This window comes from Aplidium turbinatum, chromosome 8, assembly GCF_918807975.1.
Source record: "Aplidium turbinatum chromosome 8, kaAplTurb1.1, whole genome shotgun sequence".
In the NCBI taxonomy this organism is placed as follows: Eukaryota; Metazoa; Chordata; class Ascidiacea; order Aplousobranchia; family Polyclinidae; genus Aplidium; species Aplidium turbinatum.
Window position 1 is genome coordinate 3314066 of NC_137479.1, and position 16284 is coordinate 3330349.

The 16284-nt window shown below is 36.3% G+C and overlaps 1 protein-coding gene across 4 annotated transcripts in view; it reads left to right on the plus strand.

Moving 5' to 3' along the window:
- Positions 1 to 3593: 3593 nt before the first annotated feature.
- LOC145775213 (ciliated left-right organizer metallopeptidase-like) overlaps positions 3594 to 16284 on the plus strand; it is a 40137-nt gene continuing 27446 nt past the window's right edge. For all 4 annotated transcript variants that reach the window (XM_082586459.1, XM_082586460.1, XM_082586461.1 and 1 more), the window contains exon 1: positions 3594 to 4424. In XM_082586459.1, the coding sequence (XP_082442585.1) occupies positions 3620 to 4424 (805 nt within the window). In that variant the 5' untranslated portion in view covers positions 3594 to 3619. The remainder of the gene's footprint in view (positions 4425 to 16284) is intronic.

Sequence of the window (16284 nt, forward strand, 5' to 3'; positions counted from 1 at the left end):
CTACCCGAATGGATTACTTTCCAGTCTAAAGTATGCATTATATTTATGTAGCGATGACTTAAACTTTACTATTTTGTAACAATTCTCAGCAATTCACGTTTTAAAATAAAAATACCAAACCAATACAAATTAAAAGAGCATGTCTTGGTTTATTCATCTGTTAACTTTCACATTTATATCTAATCCACAAAACGAGCAATTGTTGTTCAAACGTAACCGCTCGACGAAGCTTTTTACCAATCAAGATTAAATTTTTACTTCTTTGTTAGTATCCGAGCAGAAATGAGAAAGCTACAGCACATTTGGTGGAGGCAGCGGCGTAGCCAGAAAATTATTTTGAGGGGGGGGGGCAAATATTTGATGAATTGAAGAAAACGACAAAGTGTTTGATTTAAGCCATCGCCACCTGATGTGCAGTGGCGTATCCTGGTGGGGGTTTAGAGCGTGCCGAAGGCACGCGTATTCTGAGGGTTCCGGGGGCATGCCCCCCCGAAAATTTTTTGCAAAATTCCACTCAAATAATGGATTATAGCGCTTTCTGGAAACACTTTTAGGAAACACTGGACACACTGGAAACACTTTTACACTGGAAACACTTTTAACACTTTTACACTGGAAACACTTTTAGGAAACACTGAACCTTCTGGAAACACTGGACACACTTTTATTTGTATGAAATTTATTAGCAGATCCAGCTATTAACTTATTAAAGGTAGCTCCATGGCCACCTAAAGATGCGGCCTGATTTGTCACATTTTGCAGAAATTTCCAGGTTTTTCTAACTTTAGGCGAACGTTTAAATAAATTTTTCTAAAATTTAAATTTTTACGCTTTCTTTATTCTTTTCCCCAGATGACATAATAGGTTTTAACATCCTCAAATGTTGAAAAACAAAGAAAATTTGATTTCGAAGATTTTAGTCAGACTGTTAATTTTCAATAACAGTCTGATTTTGTGTTTTTCAACTTACTTTTTCTCATTTGCTACTGCTTCCCCAAGGCAACAAAAAAGTTTTATGTTATTAGGAAACCGCAAAAAGTAAAAACATCTCAAAAAATGTCAGTAAAGCACTGGCAGTAGCTGTAATCAAAATCTGCAAAATGTGACAAATCAGGCCGCATCTCCAGGTGGCCATGGTAGCTCTTACACACGAACGGGCAAAACCTGCGGCTAAATTAGAGAACACCAAAAAATCAGCTAAACAAAAACTCAATAACTACACAAAAACGTAACAGAGTAAGCCATTCTGAAATTGCTTCCACAAATTAGTTAAAAGAAACGTAAATTGCGTAAATTTTGCCCGATTTACGATTTGCAAAATTTATTGGTGTCTTTCTGTGTGTCTAAAACAAGTCCTTGGGGGTGTTAATAACCAGATGACTTGGAAAACGTTATAAATTTCTACAAATTTTATTATATTTTCAACAAAGGACTCAACTTCGGAATCCAAACTTTGAAAAATTTGGGGGGGGCCATGGCCCCTTTTGCCTCCCCTGGCTACGCCTATGGGTGGAGGCACTATTCACCGATCACAGCAAACGGGGGGACGGCTCATAATGAACAATGATCGAATCGCCTTGAAGAATGCATTGGAAAAAAGCTTCTTCGAGCGGTTGCGTTTGATCAACGATTGTTCGTCTTGTAGACCTGAAAGTTGTTAAGTAAATAAAGCAAGACATAGGCTACTCTTTCAATTTGTGTTGATTTAGTATTTTTATTTTAAAAATTGAATTGCTGAGAATTGGTACAAAATAGTAAAGTTTAAGTTAGCGCTACATAAATATAATGCCTACTTTAGCATCATTCGTCGTGCGGTTGCGTTTGAACAACGATTGCTCGTCTTGTAGATAACATATAAACGTGAAAGTTTTTAGGTAAATAAAGCAAGGTATACTCTTTTAATTTGTATTGGTTTGGTATTTTTAATGTAAAAATTGAATTGGAGAAAAAATAGTAAAGTTTAAGTTAGCACTACATAAATACAATGCCTACTTTGGCTACTTTGAACTGACATACAATGCCTACTTTGGATACTTTGGACTGACAATTCATCCATTTGTCTTTTAATTTGTGTTGGTTTGGTATTTTGGACTGGCAATTAATTCATTCGGGTAGACAAAGCATCGTGCTTTCCAACGATGGTAAAATTGTTAAAATCTAAGAAGAAATGAGAAAGCTATTGAAAAATCGATAGCCATTCCGCTTTCACTTCTATTTCGTATTTTTGCACCCTTCCCAAAAGTAGTTGCGTTTTTTGCATGACGTCACACTTTTTCATGACGTCATTGAACAAGGCGACCGATTCTATAGGGTAACGCCTAGAACATCACACAACTTAGGCGAAAGAGCCAAGTCCATTGAGTCCTGTCTTTGTCATGAATTACCAAGGGGGGTGGGGGGGGACTTATATACCAGTCCCAGGTATACAAGTTCTCTCATTTTCGCAAACCATCATTTTTTCCCGATTAGTTTTCTTTTTTCAATTTCTCTTTCGCCTGAGTTGTGTGATGTTCTAAGTTTTTCCATTCTATAGGAGCACCAATTTTTGTAGTTACCTGTTTGTACTGTAGTATCTTTTTCGTCCCGGACGCGTTAATAACGAAAATTAATTGATTGATTGATTTTTTCAAGGTAGCCAACGAACTGAGGGTACGAACTAGGTTGTGTCCTCTATTCCTCACCACATTTACAAGAAAAAGTCATTTCCCATTGTTTGATTCAGTGGAAAAACTAGACTTATTGCATGGGCTAATCAATCTTCCAGCTATTTTAGGCAAATTTATTTATAAATTATTAGTTTTCTGTGTCTTTTTTAATTGTGCTAGCAAGATATAACTGTTTGTTTCATTCAATCATGATAGCAAAATTTCTCACTTCTTTGACATCTTTTTGAGCTAAGTGAGAGGAACTATGCTTAATTGTTGTGTCAAACACACAATAGGCCTAGCCTATCAATTATATGATGTTGCATAGTGTAGTGAAGTTTGCTGAGCGAAAAACCACATGGCTGTTTTTTCTTCAGTAAGATTATGTGTTGCTAAGACACAGTCACATGTTTTTGGTTGGAGCTGACTCAATGTCTCAACGACCCTAACCCTGACCTGAGCTTTATCACTGTATGGCTACTTAGCTAATAGACTAGTCCACAGAGAAAGGTTTCTGTAGCATTTGTGCTCTTGCAGAGTGAACACAAGGTTTTGTGGAAGCAGGAACATAGTGAAGCACTGTCTAGGTTTGTACTGTAGATAGTAAAACACTTTCCCTCATCAAGATCTCTAGTGAGATTGATTGGATGAAATAGGTGACTTTTCAGAAATTGTGTGAAACTGTAGATTGTATGCTGTAGTTTGAAATTATATGTTTGTGTGAAACTGTATTGTGTGAAATGTACATATTGTGTGAAACTGTAGATCGTAGAAGTTCATGTGTTTAGTTACATCTAGCACATACTAACACATAATTTAAAAATCCGTTTCTTTTTCAGAAACCTTCAAAATGGATGATTAATAGTGTCACATTCATTAATGCTTATTTGATTACCTGTCGTCATGCGAAGATCATTGCATCGAAAGTTAATTTACAACATCAGTCATTGTTCTTTTTTTCTCTTGCCAATCAAATGATGAAAATATGCCTACAAATTGCATCATTATGTACAAAGCTCTGGCACTTGATACTACCATTTTATTATTTTGTTGTTTTTTCACTCATTTTGAATGCCACTATGTTACTGCCATTTACTGCAATTAATCACCGCATTGAAGCACGGTGTATTCATGACAAAGTAAGTTTTGCAATCAAAGGTCCAAGCCCTCAGTCATACAATGGGTGGATTGTAGTAAAAGAAGGAAGTCAACCAACCAATAAAGAAGTTGATCCACCTGTCACCAGTGATCCCAACCCTGTTTTATATATTCCTGATAATTACTATGATTATGGTGACCTCACCAAGGTGTCACAAGCTTCTTCCTCAGCTCATGATGTTTTTGAAGGGACTCGTGACTTGAGTTCTGACAGAATTCTACAAATTAGTAAGTTTTCTACATCATCATCTAAAAGAGTTTCATCAGCTACAGAATTATTGGAAACCAAAGAAGATCAGAAAATGTCTGAAGGCAAACTGCATACTGACACTGAATATCGCAATAGACGAGGAGCAACTGCTAAAAGTAATCCAGAAGAGTTTGATGAAATTGATTATCAGCAAGACAACTTATTGCATCCCCTTGAAAACCATGCTATTGTTGTTGAAGAATCCTATAATGAGACTTTTTCTTGGAGAAGCAATGTGACTTATAAACCAATTCGCTTGACACTATGGTACGACTTTGCAGAGATAATATTCAGGAATGACTCAGTTGAATTTGAAAGGTTAAAAGAAGGCTTAGATAGAGCTGTAGAAAAAGTAAAACAATTATTCTCAGGTAAGCACTTTTGCAAATCATACCAATTGGTAATTATTTTGTTTGAAATCATAGGCATTGCATGACCTGGATGAACACTCACATCCCAAAGTAAAATATTGAGAAAATGCATAAAATATATATACAGAAAACAATAAATAATATTGATGCTAAAAAAGTGCTCAATACCAAGCAAAAAAGCCAAGCAGAGCAAATTACTGCAAATATATATAGTTATTACTATCTAAAACTTCTACAGCCTGTTAAACAAATAAAATATATTCTATATATTTGAATAAGGACCTTCTGATGATTTCCCTTTTGGGGTTTAAAGAGCCACTAAAGGTTTTAGAAAGTAATGGAAATTATAATAGAAAGTAAAGAAAGTAATTTATTTAATGTAACCCATAAGACAGCACAACTTTTCCTGGGCTGACAACATTGCCCAATTTGTGATTTAATGTGTGATCACAATAGGATCTTCATGTTTTATTGGATTGTCTAATGTGTAATGGATAATACTGCTAAATATTATCCATTAGACTAATCCAATAAATCACGAAGACCATATTGTGGTCAGACTTTAACTCACAAATTTTGGGCAAAGTTGTGCTGTTTACGCCATAAAAATAGAAAGTCTATCGTTTCCTGTCTAATTAAGGTTGTAATTAAAACTGTTCTAATCGAATGCAATGTTTAACAATTTATTGAATGTATTTTAGGCTACTACCATCGAAGATTCATTTTAAAACCATAGGTTTATGTAAGTGGCTTTTAACCTGTCGATTCGGACTCGCATTCTTACAAATAGGACTAAAATGTTGCAGGTTATTACATTTTGTTGACTGTCATAAAAAGTTCAGTAGAATGTGGCTACTGTATAGTGATTTCTGCTATATAGTGGCATTTTTTGCAAAGTCCTGGTTTTTAAACTGCAGGTAAAATTCAGCTATGGTGTCATCAACTGTAGCGTCCTTCGGCTGTTGCCTAAGGCGAGTTCTAGTGCACTGACAAAACTGGACAAGTGTGTGGTCGATTTGTAAACTTTATAGCCTAATGTGTTTAATTGGTGTATGCTGTTATCTTAATAAAATTCTGTATGATATGTCTTATGGTTTGGGATGTGGCAATCATATGCGATGGTGGTTAAGAACTTCAGAAATAACTTATTCAAATAGAATAAGTTCTTTCTGACGATCCTATTAAGGTGAAACCCGCTGTTAAGGTTTTTAGTGAACTAGTATCTTACTAATTTTGATATACATTATAAATTATAGTTGATTAGATAGTCTCTGTGGCTAGCATGAAAGCTGCACTGTTATACCAAATCGCAATTGCTCACTGTTCTAGTGAATTCTCAGCCTTGTGCTGACAGCCAGTGAAGAACGCTTCTTTCTATACAAAGATACAGTAGGCTATAGCTTACGGTACACGACAACTGGGCGAGACAAACTGGGCGATACCCACTTGGGCGAGACCAGGTGGGCGACGAGTCAAGTGGGCGACGAGCCAAGTGGGCGACGGCCAAAGTGGGCGACGGTAGCTAAAGTTTAGCCGTTCGGAACGGTGGTGACATATATAATTTATCTCGGAATGGCCCGTTTGATGAGTCCGATTCGGTGAGTTCGATATCTTAACGGGGGATTTTTTCATTTTTTTTTTTAAAACATCGGGTACCGTAACCTAATTATCATTGCCGTTTTAGGGTTAGGGGTTTGGGGTTAGGGTTAGAGGATAGAAACTCACCGAATCGGACTCACCGAATAGTAGCAGACCCAATTTATCTAGTTGCTTTGCGGCGTCACGGTTTATCGTGAAGCTTAAGAAAAACCCTTCAGAAAATAGATAAACGATTGGCCAAGGAGTGGTTGAAGTCATCGAAGCTTGTCAGTCGTTGTAAAGTCATATTTTCTGTTTTAGATCATAAAATATTACTTTTAATATTTACTTTAAAATACAATGATTGATTTGTGGAAGGGAGGCAATGAAAGTTCTCAAGCTGAGTTTCACGAAACATTGGAAGCAACATTTTCATTATTTTTTGTATATAGTCTAGCAATAGTGTTAGCGCTTGCTGTTTGATGTTAATTTGCATTGTGACATCATCTTGACACATTATTTTGCAACACACAATCCAGTCTCTGAATATTATAAACGCTTGCCGTGGGTCACTAGATCAGCCAGTGCTTAGACCTTAACTACTACTATAAGTAGCTGGTTTGGTAGATACATGCATTAGACATTTGAATTTTTGTAGTGATTTTTAAGCGAAACAGAAGTTTTTTGTTAGTTGTTCGAGTGTGTTATTATTCAAAATACATGTAAAAACTTACATACGAATTATTAACTACGGAGAATAGCATAAATTTGATGCTCTAAAAATAAAGTCATATTTTTCAATTTTTAGGTCACAAACAAAATGGTCCTAGTAATGACTGTCAGTCACAACTCACAACATACGCGCCGACTTCCGGGGGGCGGCGCCCCTCGTAAATTTATGGTTGAGGGGCAACAAAAATGGTTATTACAAGTGGTGTTTCAAAGATAAAACACTCCGCGAAAGAGATTGAGATAATTTAAACGAACTGAAAGAATGCCGAAAGCAAAAAACAGCCTACATTGCTCTTGTCCGCAAAACCTCAGCTGATCGCATGGCTTTCTCATTCGGTATGGAAATTTCAAAGTAGATGGTAGAGTAACTTACGCTGCTGGAATGGTCACGTAACTATTCACGGCAATATTAAGCAAACCAGCTAAATTAGACGCGCTATTTTCAACGAGGTCTTCCCGCTGTGAGACAATTATGATTCAAAAGAACGCATTGTTTTCTTCGCAATGTGTGAGAATTAAATCGAAGACCGATAAAAGAAAAGGTGTTTAATGGTCTTGGTCGCAGATATTGCCTGCATTAACGACGTCTCTTACCGCTTTTATCACCTAGCTAACCTGACATCATTGTTTTATGCGACCGCTAAGGTTTGACATCGACTTTAACGATCATGGAATGTTACGTAATAATAAGAACGATTATATCCTACACGCAAAAATTAATAAAGTGATCTCTTAAAACAGCTCTTTCCGCTGTTTTGTCTCGTGAGCTTTGCATATTGCTCAACAAATGCATAAAGTTTAGAATTGACAAGAAATCATTAAATTTGAAAATTAAGTTTGAATCACTGCAAATAAACGTATTCAAAACTTTTACTTTGGCCGACGCGATTTCACTCCGTAATCTACGTCGGCATTCGGCAATGATTTTAAGTGCGTTCATTTTGAAAACTGCAGAGCTGGAGACAACAGCTTGTCCCGTGTTAGTTGAACTTGTCTTTTTGAGGTGAAAATCACTTGCGAACATCTCGACCTTTACTCGAGTATAGCCTACTGTATTCAATAAAAGACTATAAAGACTTTCGATAAAAAACAGAAGAGAAAACACTTCGCCCTTGTTAACACTTTGAAAGTAAGTAGCCTAATTAGTAAAACGAGCGAAACGAAACTGACAGCGGGTTTTCACTCTGCCTGAGATCATGGTTTTTTTGCGTTTTATTTCGATAACACTGTCTTGATCGTTGCTATTCACTCGCACGAAAAGGAAATGAATCGGCTTGTTTTCCAACTGTTCCAATTATGAGCTAACAATATCAAAATTTTTCGACTAGGCGTGGCCTACTGCATGCGTAAAACTAATCCTTTTAAGCAGCGGTTCTAATAAATTCGGTTTGCGACCTAGGTGTTAATATAAAAAAGACACTAAGCTTAATCAAAGACTGTTTTAATTGAGTAAAATAGCGTTACAGTTATGACGTCATCACCTTTCTCGCCCCCCAAGGTTTTTTGAAAAGTCGGCGCCTATGAGTCACAATGTGTTCTGTAAACTGCTGATGCGGCTACTCAGCAGAGCATTCGGATTTTAATATATCAGTTGACTTTAAGTGCCCAAGTTAAAATTATGACTTATGCCTCTTGAGAAGTCCCACATAGTCTGTGGTCGATCCTGTCCATTCAAGTTTTATTGGCACGGTACTTTCACATACAACATTGTAAATGTAAATTCAGAGCAAGTCTCTATGAGACATTGGATATTTTCCGCGCACATACGATTTATAGCATCTAGAACACTAATTGTGCGCTGTTTTTTTTTTTCGGTCATATGTCCGAAAAAAATATATAGTCAATTCGGCCGGGTGTTGCAAGGTTGAGTTTCGCTGATGAACGTTGAAGAAACGTTTGTATGTTCCAACTTTTCTCAGATAAAACACGACAACGTTTCTCAGCGAAACTTAATGTTGTAGCTAGTCAGGAAGTGCAAATTTTGGTTTGTATCAGCTACTTGAAAGGAAATATTTTCATCAGAAAAAATGACCGAAATAAATAAAAAATGACCGAATTTTTACAAGTCATTTCGGACAAATGACCGAAAAGTCTCAGCGAAAAAAAACAAACAGATGGCGCGTGCTATGTTGGTGGCTGTAGCGTTTTCATCAGCATTAATGTCGAGTTTTGCCGGTGTTGTTGTTACGATGGTTGTTCAAGAGTTTTTCCCGTGCCTTCCATATCCGTAAAATTTGTGCCTGTGCCACATCAAATTTTGCTGCAACAACTCTCTGCGGCGTTTTCCTCTTTAACTCTTTGATTACAATTACTCTTTTAGCTAAAGCCAGATCTTTTCGTTTTACAGATTTGCTTGACATGTTGACTTAACAAAGCAGATCACCAAATGATTTTTCAAAAGTTTTATTAGATTTATCATTGCAATATTTTACATAGATTCAACGTCTTCGTTTGCAGTAGGCCTACAACGTTTAGCACGTAAGATTATGGTCTGGGATTACAGACACTTGTCTTTGTTTTGGTCGCATGCGTCTGTCCCACCTTTACTTCATTTCTCCTATTGCGGACAATCATTCGATTGGTGACCTATATATATGTAGGTCACGACATTCATTCTGGAGAAGCGTGCTCACAAATTGAAATGACCTGAAGAATACTTGGTATAAAACATACAAGGCAAGCCGTAGTTGTTATCACAATCGAAAGCGTCTTTCGAACGATACTCAGCTACCGGTACTCTAACAAACAAGTCAGAAAAATACTTCGCTTCGAAATATGGTGACCTACCGCAAGTGTTTATAATATTCAGACTGGATTGTGTGTTGCAAAATAATGTGTCAAGATGATGTTACAATGCAAATTAACATCAAACAGCAAGCGCTATTACTAGACTCTCTTCCACAAATTATACAATTCAATCTTTGTATTTTAAAGTAAAAATAAAAAGTCATATTTTATGATCTAAAACAGAAAGTATGACTTTATAACTTCTTAAATTGACCCCGTAGCAACGTCGTTGTTTCACTGTTATCGGTTTGACAACTTTTTGCACCACAAAAAAAATATGACTTTAAAGACTTTTACTTACATCATCATCATCGGTATTGCGACTGACAAGTTTCGATTACGGTTAGGGAGTATTTTCGTCAATAACACACTCGAACAACTAACAAAAAACTTCTGTTTCGCTTGAAAATCACTACAAAAATTCAAATATCTAATGCATGTACCTACCAAACCAGCTACTTACAGTAGTAGTTAAGATCTAAGCACTGGCTGATCTAGTGACCCACGGCAAGCGTTTATAATATTCAGAGACTGGATTGTGTGTTGCAAAATAATGTGTCAAGATGATGTCACAATGCAAATTAACATCAAACAGCAAGCGCTAACACTAGACTACAAAAAGAATGAAAATGTTGCTTCCAATGCTTCGTGAAACTCAGCCTGAGAACTCATTGTATTTTAAAGTAAAAATTAAAAGTCATATTTTACGATCTAAAACAGAAAACATGACTTTATAACGACTGACAAGCTTCGATGACTTCAACCACTCCTTGGCCATTCGTTTATCTCTTTTCTGAAGGGTTTCTCTTAAGCTTCACGATAACCCGTGACGCCGCAAATTGCAAAATAATGTGTCAAGATGATGTCACAATTTAAATTAACATCAAACAGCAAGCGCTATTACTAGACTACAAAAATAATGAAAATGTTGCTTCCAATGCTTCGTGAAACTCAGCGTGAGAACTTTCATTGCCTCCATTCCACAAATCAATCATTGTATTTTAAAGTAAATATTAAAAGTCATATTTTACGATCTAAAACAGAAAACATGACTTTATAACGACTGACAAGCTTCGATGACTTCAACCACTCTTTGGCCATTCGTTTGTCTTTTTTCTGAGGGGTTTTTCTTAAGCTTCACGATAAACCGTGACGCCACAAAGCAACTAGATAAATTATATATGTCACCACCGTTCCGAACCGCTAAACTTTCGCTACCGTCGCCCACTTGGTCCGTCGCCTACTTGGCTCGTCGCCCACTTGACTCGTTGCCCACTTGGTCCGTCGCCCACTTGGTCTCGCCCAAGTGGGTATCGCCCAGTTGTCGTGTACCGATAGCCTATGCCCTATGGAATGGCATTTGATACAGTGTAATATAGCTTATCAATGTGACGAATGCTCAACAGGTTGATTATTTAAACACTATGTCCAGAGTTGTCGCTCATGTTCGGGTTAAGAAGTCATTTCACTTGGCTATGAAGGGCATTGTTGATGTTTTGTTTTTGGTGGGATATCGAAAGTAAACATTTATAGAATTAATTAGTGAATTGAAGTAATTAGTGAATTGAAGTATCTTGCATCCGGCTCGCTCGGATCATTCTACAGGAGGCCGGCATGACTGGTCCCAGATTTGGGCGTATGTCAGCTTGACTGACCCCCATTTTTGTTGTTAGAATTTAAATACTTCCCGGAATGCTTTTAATGTATTTTCTTTGAACATTGTATGATCCGATTACCTTCATAATTCACATAAAAATTGTCATTATTACTGCTCGTAGACTAATTTCGCAGACTAATTCGTTTCTTGGCAACCATATAACAATTTTGTTACTTTCTAAAAAGTGAACTGCTGCAAATTTTACTGTACCGTACTATGTTGTTTATGAAGTTGTACTGAAAAGGGTTTAATACCCGAAATCGCGATCTGCAACAAGATAATTTCAAGCTGGACCAGAAAAACTTTGAAAACAATTAATGCTGTAGTTGATCTAACATGGAAGTTTAGCAAATAAATTCTTGTTTCTCTTTGAATTGACTTGTACTCTACAAAGTGGACGTTAATGTGTTAAGGCATTGTACCTATTTTTTTCTTAAACATTTATAGACTTGTCAATTGTTGCTTCTGTGAGAGCACATTTATGTCATTATGTTCATTCTTATTTAATGGTATGTCAGTACCAAGCGTTAAGATGTTTTGAACTTGTTTCATCTGTGAGAGCTGTTCTACATTCTATCAAATACAGTCTACTTCGCTTAAGGCTTTTAAAAGCGAACCACATTCAGACCAAGCCAAACTGGTATGGTTAAGCGGGGAGAACAAATTTCACTATTTTTGTTATATCGTCTTCATTTTGCTGCCATTCCTCCGTCTGGTGCAGATTAAACTATTAATTCGTATTGCTCTGTGCTGTGTTGCTGAATCCACACATGGTAAAATAAACTAAAAAATAGACGAACAGAGTCAACAATCAAACCAAAACGCTTCAAAGAAGCGGTAATCATTGAAAATATGTATCCAGGTCTCCAAGATCAACTGTTTTTTGCCGTTATCAGCCGTTTTTCGGACCGTCTGCCACAAACATCCGAATGCTTGTGGAAGTCTTGTTCAAATCCTTGTTCCGTAATTTAATACCTTTGGAGCATTGCAACGCACTAAATTTCAAATTAAGTTTGATGAAATAAATGTCATTTCTAGCTAAAAATTTGTTATTGACTTCAATTTGTGCAAACTTTTTTTCACAAACTTGAGTCAACTGTTAGGTTGGCCTTGTTTGAACCCCTTATTAACTTGGATTAGGCTTCCTTTTAGAAGCAGTTGGGCTCAAAATATAAAAAAATTATCCTGCAACTTTGCCACTAATAGCTTTGCGAGAACATAGCACGATGGCCATTCGCCAACATCCACTCTTGAGTATAATCTCACAAAACACCTACAATACAAAAAGCAAAAATAAAACGTTAGCCATAAAACCTATTTTTGGTGGAAAGTGGTTGTTTGAGCGGGCTAGTGGTCCAGTAAAGTTAGAAAAATTCTACAGACAAATCGACATATTTTCACTTGTGCTCAACGAAAGACGGTCCGATTAATCGAGGTTGACTGTGTATAGCTTGCTTGAAGTTGTTGCAGGAAGCAATACTGGCTGTAGCCGCAATTAATCGGCCACTGGTTTGTTCATTGACGTTTGATGAAGCAGGTTGGTATGAATGAGGCAGCTAGATTGGAATAAAGGAGGATTACATCAAGTTGAATTACTATAATTTTCTGTCTCTTTGTACTTGAAAGTCAATAGCCAATTTGAACACTTCACTGTTAAACTGATTGAGCCGAGTCTTCTCTTTTGAGACGTTGACTGAACAATTCTGTACGTTGTAAAAACGTAGTGTTTTTCAACAACTCGCTAAACGTTTTGTTTTGAGAAGTCAGCGCTGCCATTGTTCTCAGAGACCTCAGGTGTTTTATTTGATGTAAGTTCAACGTAAAGGTACATTTTTAGTTTGCGGTTAGCAATGTTGCAAAGTTGGCACACTCCACAAATGAGTTGTTGAGTTACTTCACGGTGCTTGCTGTGGTTACTGCTACCAACACAGCATCATTATCCACACCTTTTGATGACTAATGTTTTGAAAACAATATTGTTGACCTAACACTTAACTTAGTAAAGCAATCTGTTGTACTTGATTCAACGCGTTCAGACCTTACATCAATAAAAAAACACTCTTGTGAAAGTTTTCCAAAAAAACTTCTTCTAAACTTTTTAGAAAATAAACTACTAAGGACTGACGTAATCGTGTTCATGATGATTCTATATTATTTTAGTTGAAATTGTGGTTTGTGTGAATGGTAAGTGACGAAAGTTTTGTATTTTCGATGACTGTGCTTTGTGGCGTTCATTGTTCAGTTTGTGATCACGGGTTTATGACATTGTAAAGTTCAATGTTCTGATGATAACTCACAAAAAGGAGAGAATAAAACAATTGTAATTGTAAAAACAATTGTATTATATTATACATCACGAGAAATCAAATCAAATTGACAAATATATTCTGACATTTCAAAAATTTCGAAATACTATCACAGATGCTTCCACAATTCCTGCAGCCGACTGCGACAGCGATCACAACCTATTGGTTGCCAAGTTTAGACTCAGACTACAAAAAGTTAAGAAACTTAAAAAGAAACAAAAAATTGATTGGAACTTCTGCAAGGATATTAGCCTAAGAAATGAATATCAACAAAAATTCGAAAATGAAATGATCAGCTCAAAAATCAACAACAAAAACGCAACATCAACAGAGGAAGACTTCAACGTGATTAAACATTCTCTAATCAAAGCAGCTGAAGTTTTTCCTACGGTTGAAGCTTCAAAGCATAAGAACTGGATGAAACCCGAAATTTTAGATATGATCAAAGAGAGAAGAAAATATAAGAACAAGAATGACTTAGAATATAAACGCTTAAACAACAAAATAAAGAAGGCTTGCAACGAATCAAAAGAAGACTTTCTCAATAACCAATGTGCTACTATTGAAAAAATCTACAATTTCACACCAGGTGAAGCACACCAAAAGATTAAAGCAATAACAAGAAAATTCCAATCAGTACACAAATCTGGGTGTTTAAAGTCTAAATCAGGTGAAATACTTTTGGAAGAAGATAAGATCCTTAACAGATGGAAAGAATACATTGAAGAGTTATATGGGGACCCAGAAAGAACAACAAAACCGTTTAAATTCTCTGAGCCACTTTCAGGACCAACCATCTTAAAAAGTGAAATAACATTTGTTTTAAGTAAAACAAAAACAAACAAAGCATTAGGCCCAGATGAAATAAGCACCGAAATGATAAAAGCACTAGATGACATTGGCATTGACGTACTCCACGCACTCTTCAACAAAATATATGACACCGGTGAAATTCCAACTGATATGACAAAATCTAGTTTCATTACAATTCCGAAGAAACCAGGCACAAGAGAATGCGAAGAACATCGCACAATTAGTCTGATATCCCATATAATTAAACTACTGCTGAGAGTCATCATGAACAGAGTTAGAAACAAATTACACCCAGAAATAAACGAATGCCAATATGGGTTTATGCCTGATAAAGGAACAAGGAATGCGGTCTTCTTTCTGAAAAACCTCTCTCAAAGATCAATCGAAATGCAAAAAGACCTGTACTTGTGCTTCATCGACTATAAAAAAGCTTTTGATAGAGTTCAACACAATGAAATGTTATGCATGCTCGATAGAATTGGAATAGACGACAAAGATCTAAGAATCATTCAAAATTTATATTACGAACAATCAGCTGCTATCAGGATAAATGATGACTGCAGTGACTACACGCCCATTCAGAAAGGAGTAAGACAAGGTTGTGTGCTATCACCTGACCTTTTCTTATTATACAGCGAAATAATTTTAAGACATATTGAAGATGAAAGAGGTATTAGTATTGGAGGAAACAACATTAACCACATACGATATGCTGACGACACCGTTTTGATAGCCGACTCGGACGTAAAACTGCAAAACATATTAGATATTGTGTGTACGAAAAGCAAGATATTTGGCATGGAATTAAATAAAAAGAAAACAGAAACAATGGTCATAACAAAGAAAAAAGCAACCGAAACTCCTATTTGTAATTTATCAGTTAATGGAACAATTCTTAAACAGGTCCAAAAATTCAAATACCTCGGTACTATGGTGAATTGGGATGCAAGAGACGAAACAGAGCTCAACATAAGAACAGCCCAAGCGAAAGCAAGCTTCCAACAAATGAAACCAATTCTTTGCAATAAAAATATCTCTTTCAAAACAAGATCTAGAGTTTTAAAATGCTATATTTATCCTGTTTTTCATTACAACTCTGAAACCTGGAATATTTCAACAAAAATGGCAGAAAAGATTAATGCTTTTGAAATGTGGTGTTTCCGTAGAATGCAACGCATTTCATGGCTGGCAAAGAAAACAAATAAAGAAATTCTACACCAAGTGAACCAAACCAGAACTCTGTTAAAAAGTATGAAAACCAGACAATATAAATTTCTCGGCCATGTAGTAAGAAAGCAAAAACTGGAGCATCTCTCTTTAACTGGTAAAATTTTTGGAAAGCGGGCACCTGGCAGACAAAGACAAACACATCTGGAACAATTTAACGACAAGACAGAAACAATCATCCATGCAACATATAATAGGAACATTTGGTCTAATTATTCATCTGAGGCCGTCGATGCCTGGTTCAGGCAAGGCAATTGAAGAAGAAGATTATATTATAATTGCATCCTAGTGTCTGGTGACACGATTACACTATTGTATGAACTGGGAAAAAAACGAGTTTTGTTTAAGATAAAAATGCACCTCACATTGCATCGCAAAAGAACGATGTTATGAATGTGAGGAAGATATGTTCTACTAAGAGGTAAACTACGTGCAGTTTTTGAAAGTCAATAGCATAGATACAAGAATAAATTTCTGATTATGTTTACGTATAAAACTGTTCGATGGTTATGTTCGGTTGTAAAATAATCTTTTTAACTGATGCTAAATTGCTAATGCATATATATCGTACCACTAGCTGTGGCAAGAATGAGCAAGATGCCATGCCTAGTGTCGGCGATCCGCCAAACTTGTCCACTTGAACTTGTTTGTCGCATTACGAACATTGTGGTGGGGGGGGGGGGGGTGTCACCGGTTTTAGAAATAATAGGCTTACAAGAAACAAATATATACATCCGTTGTGTTTTAGTTTCATTACTAT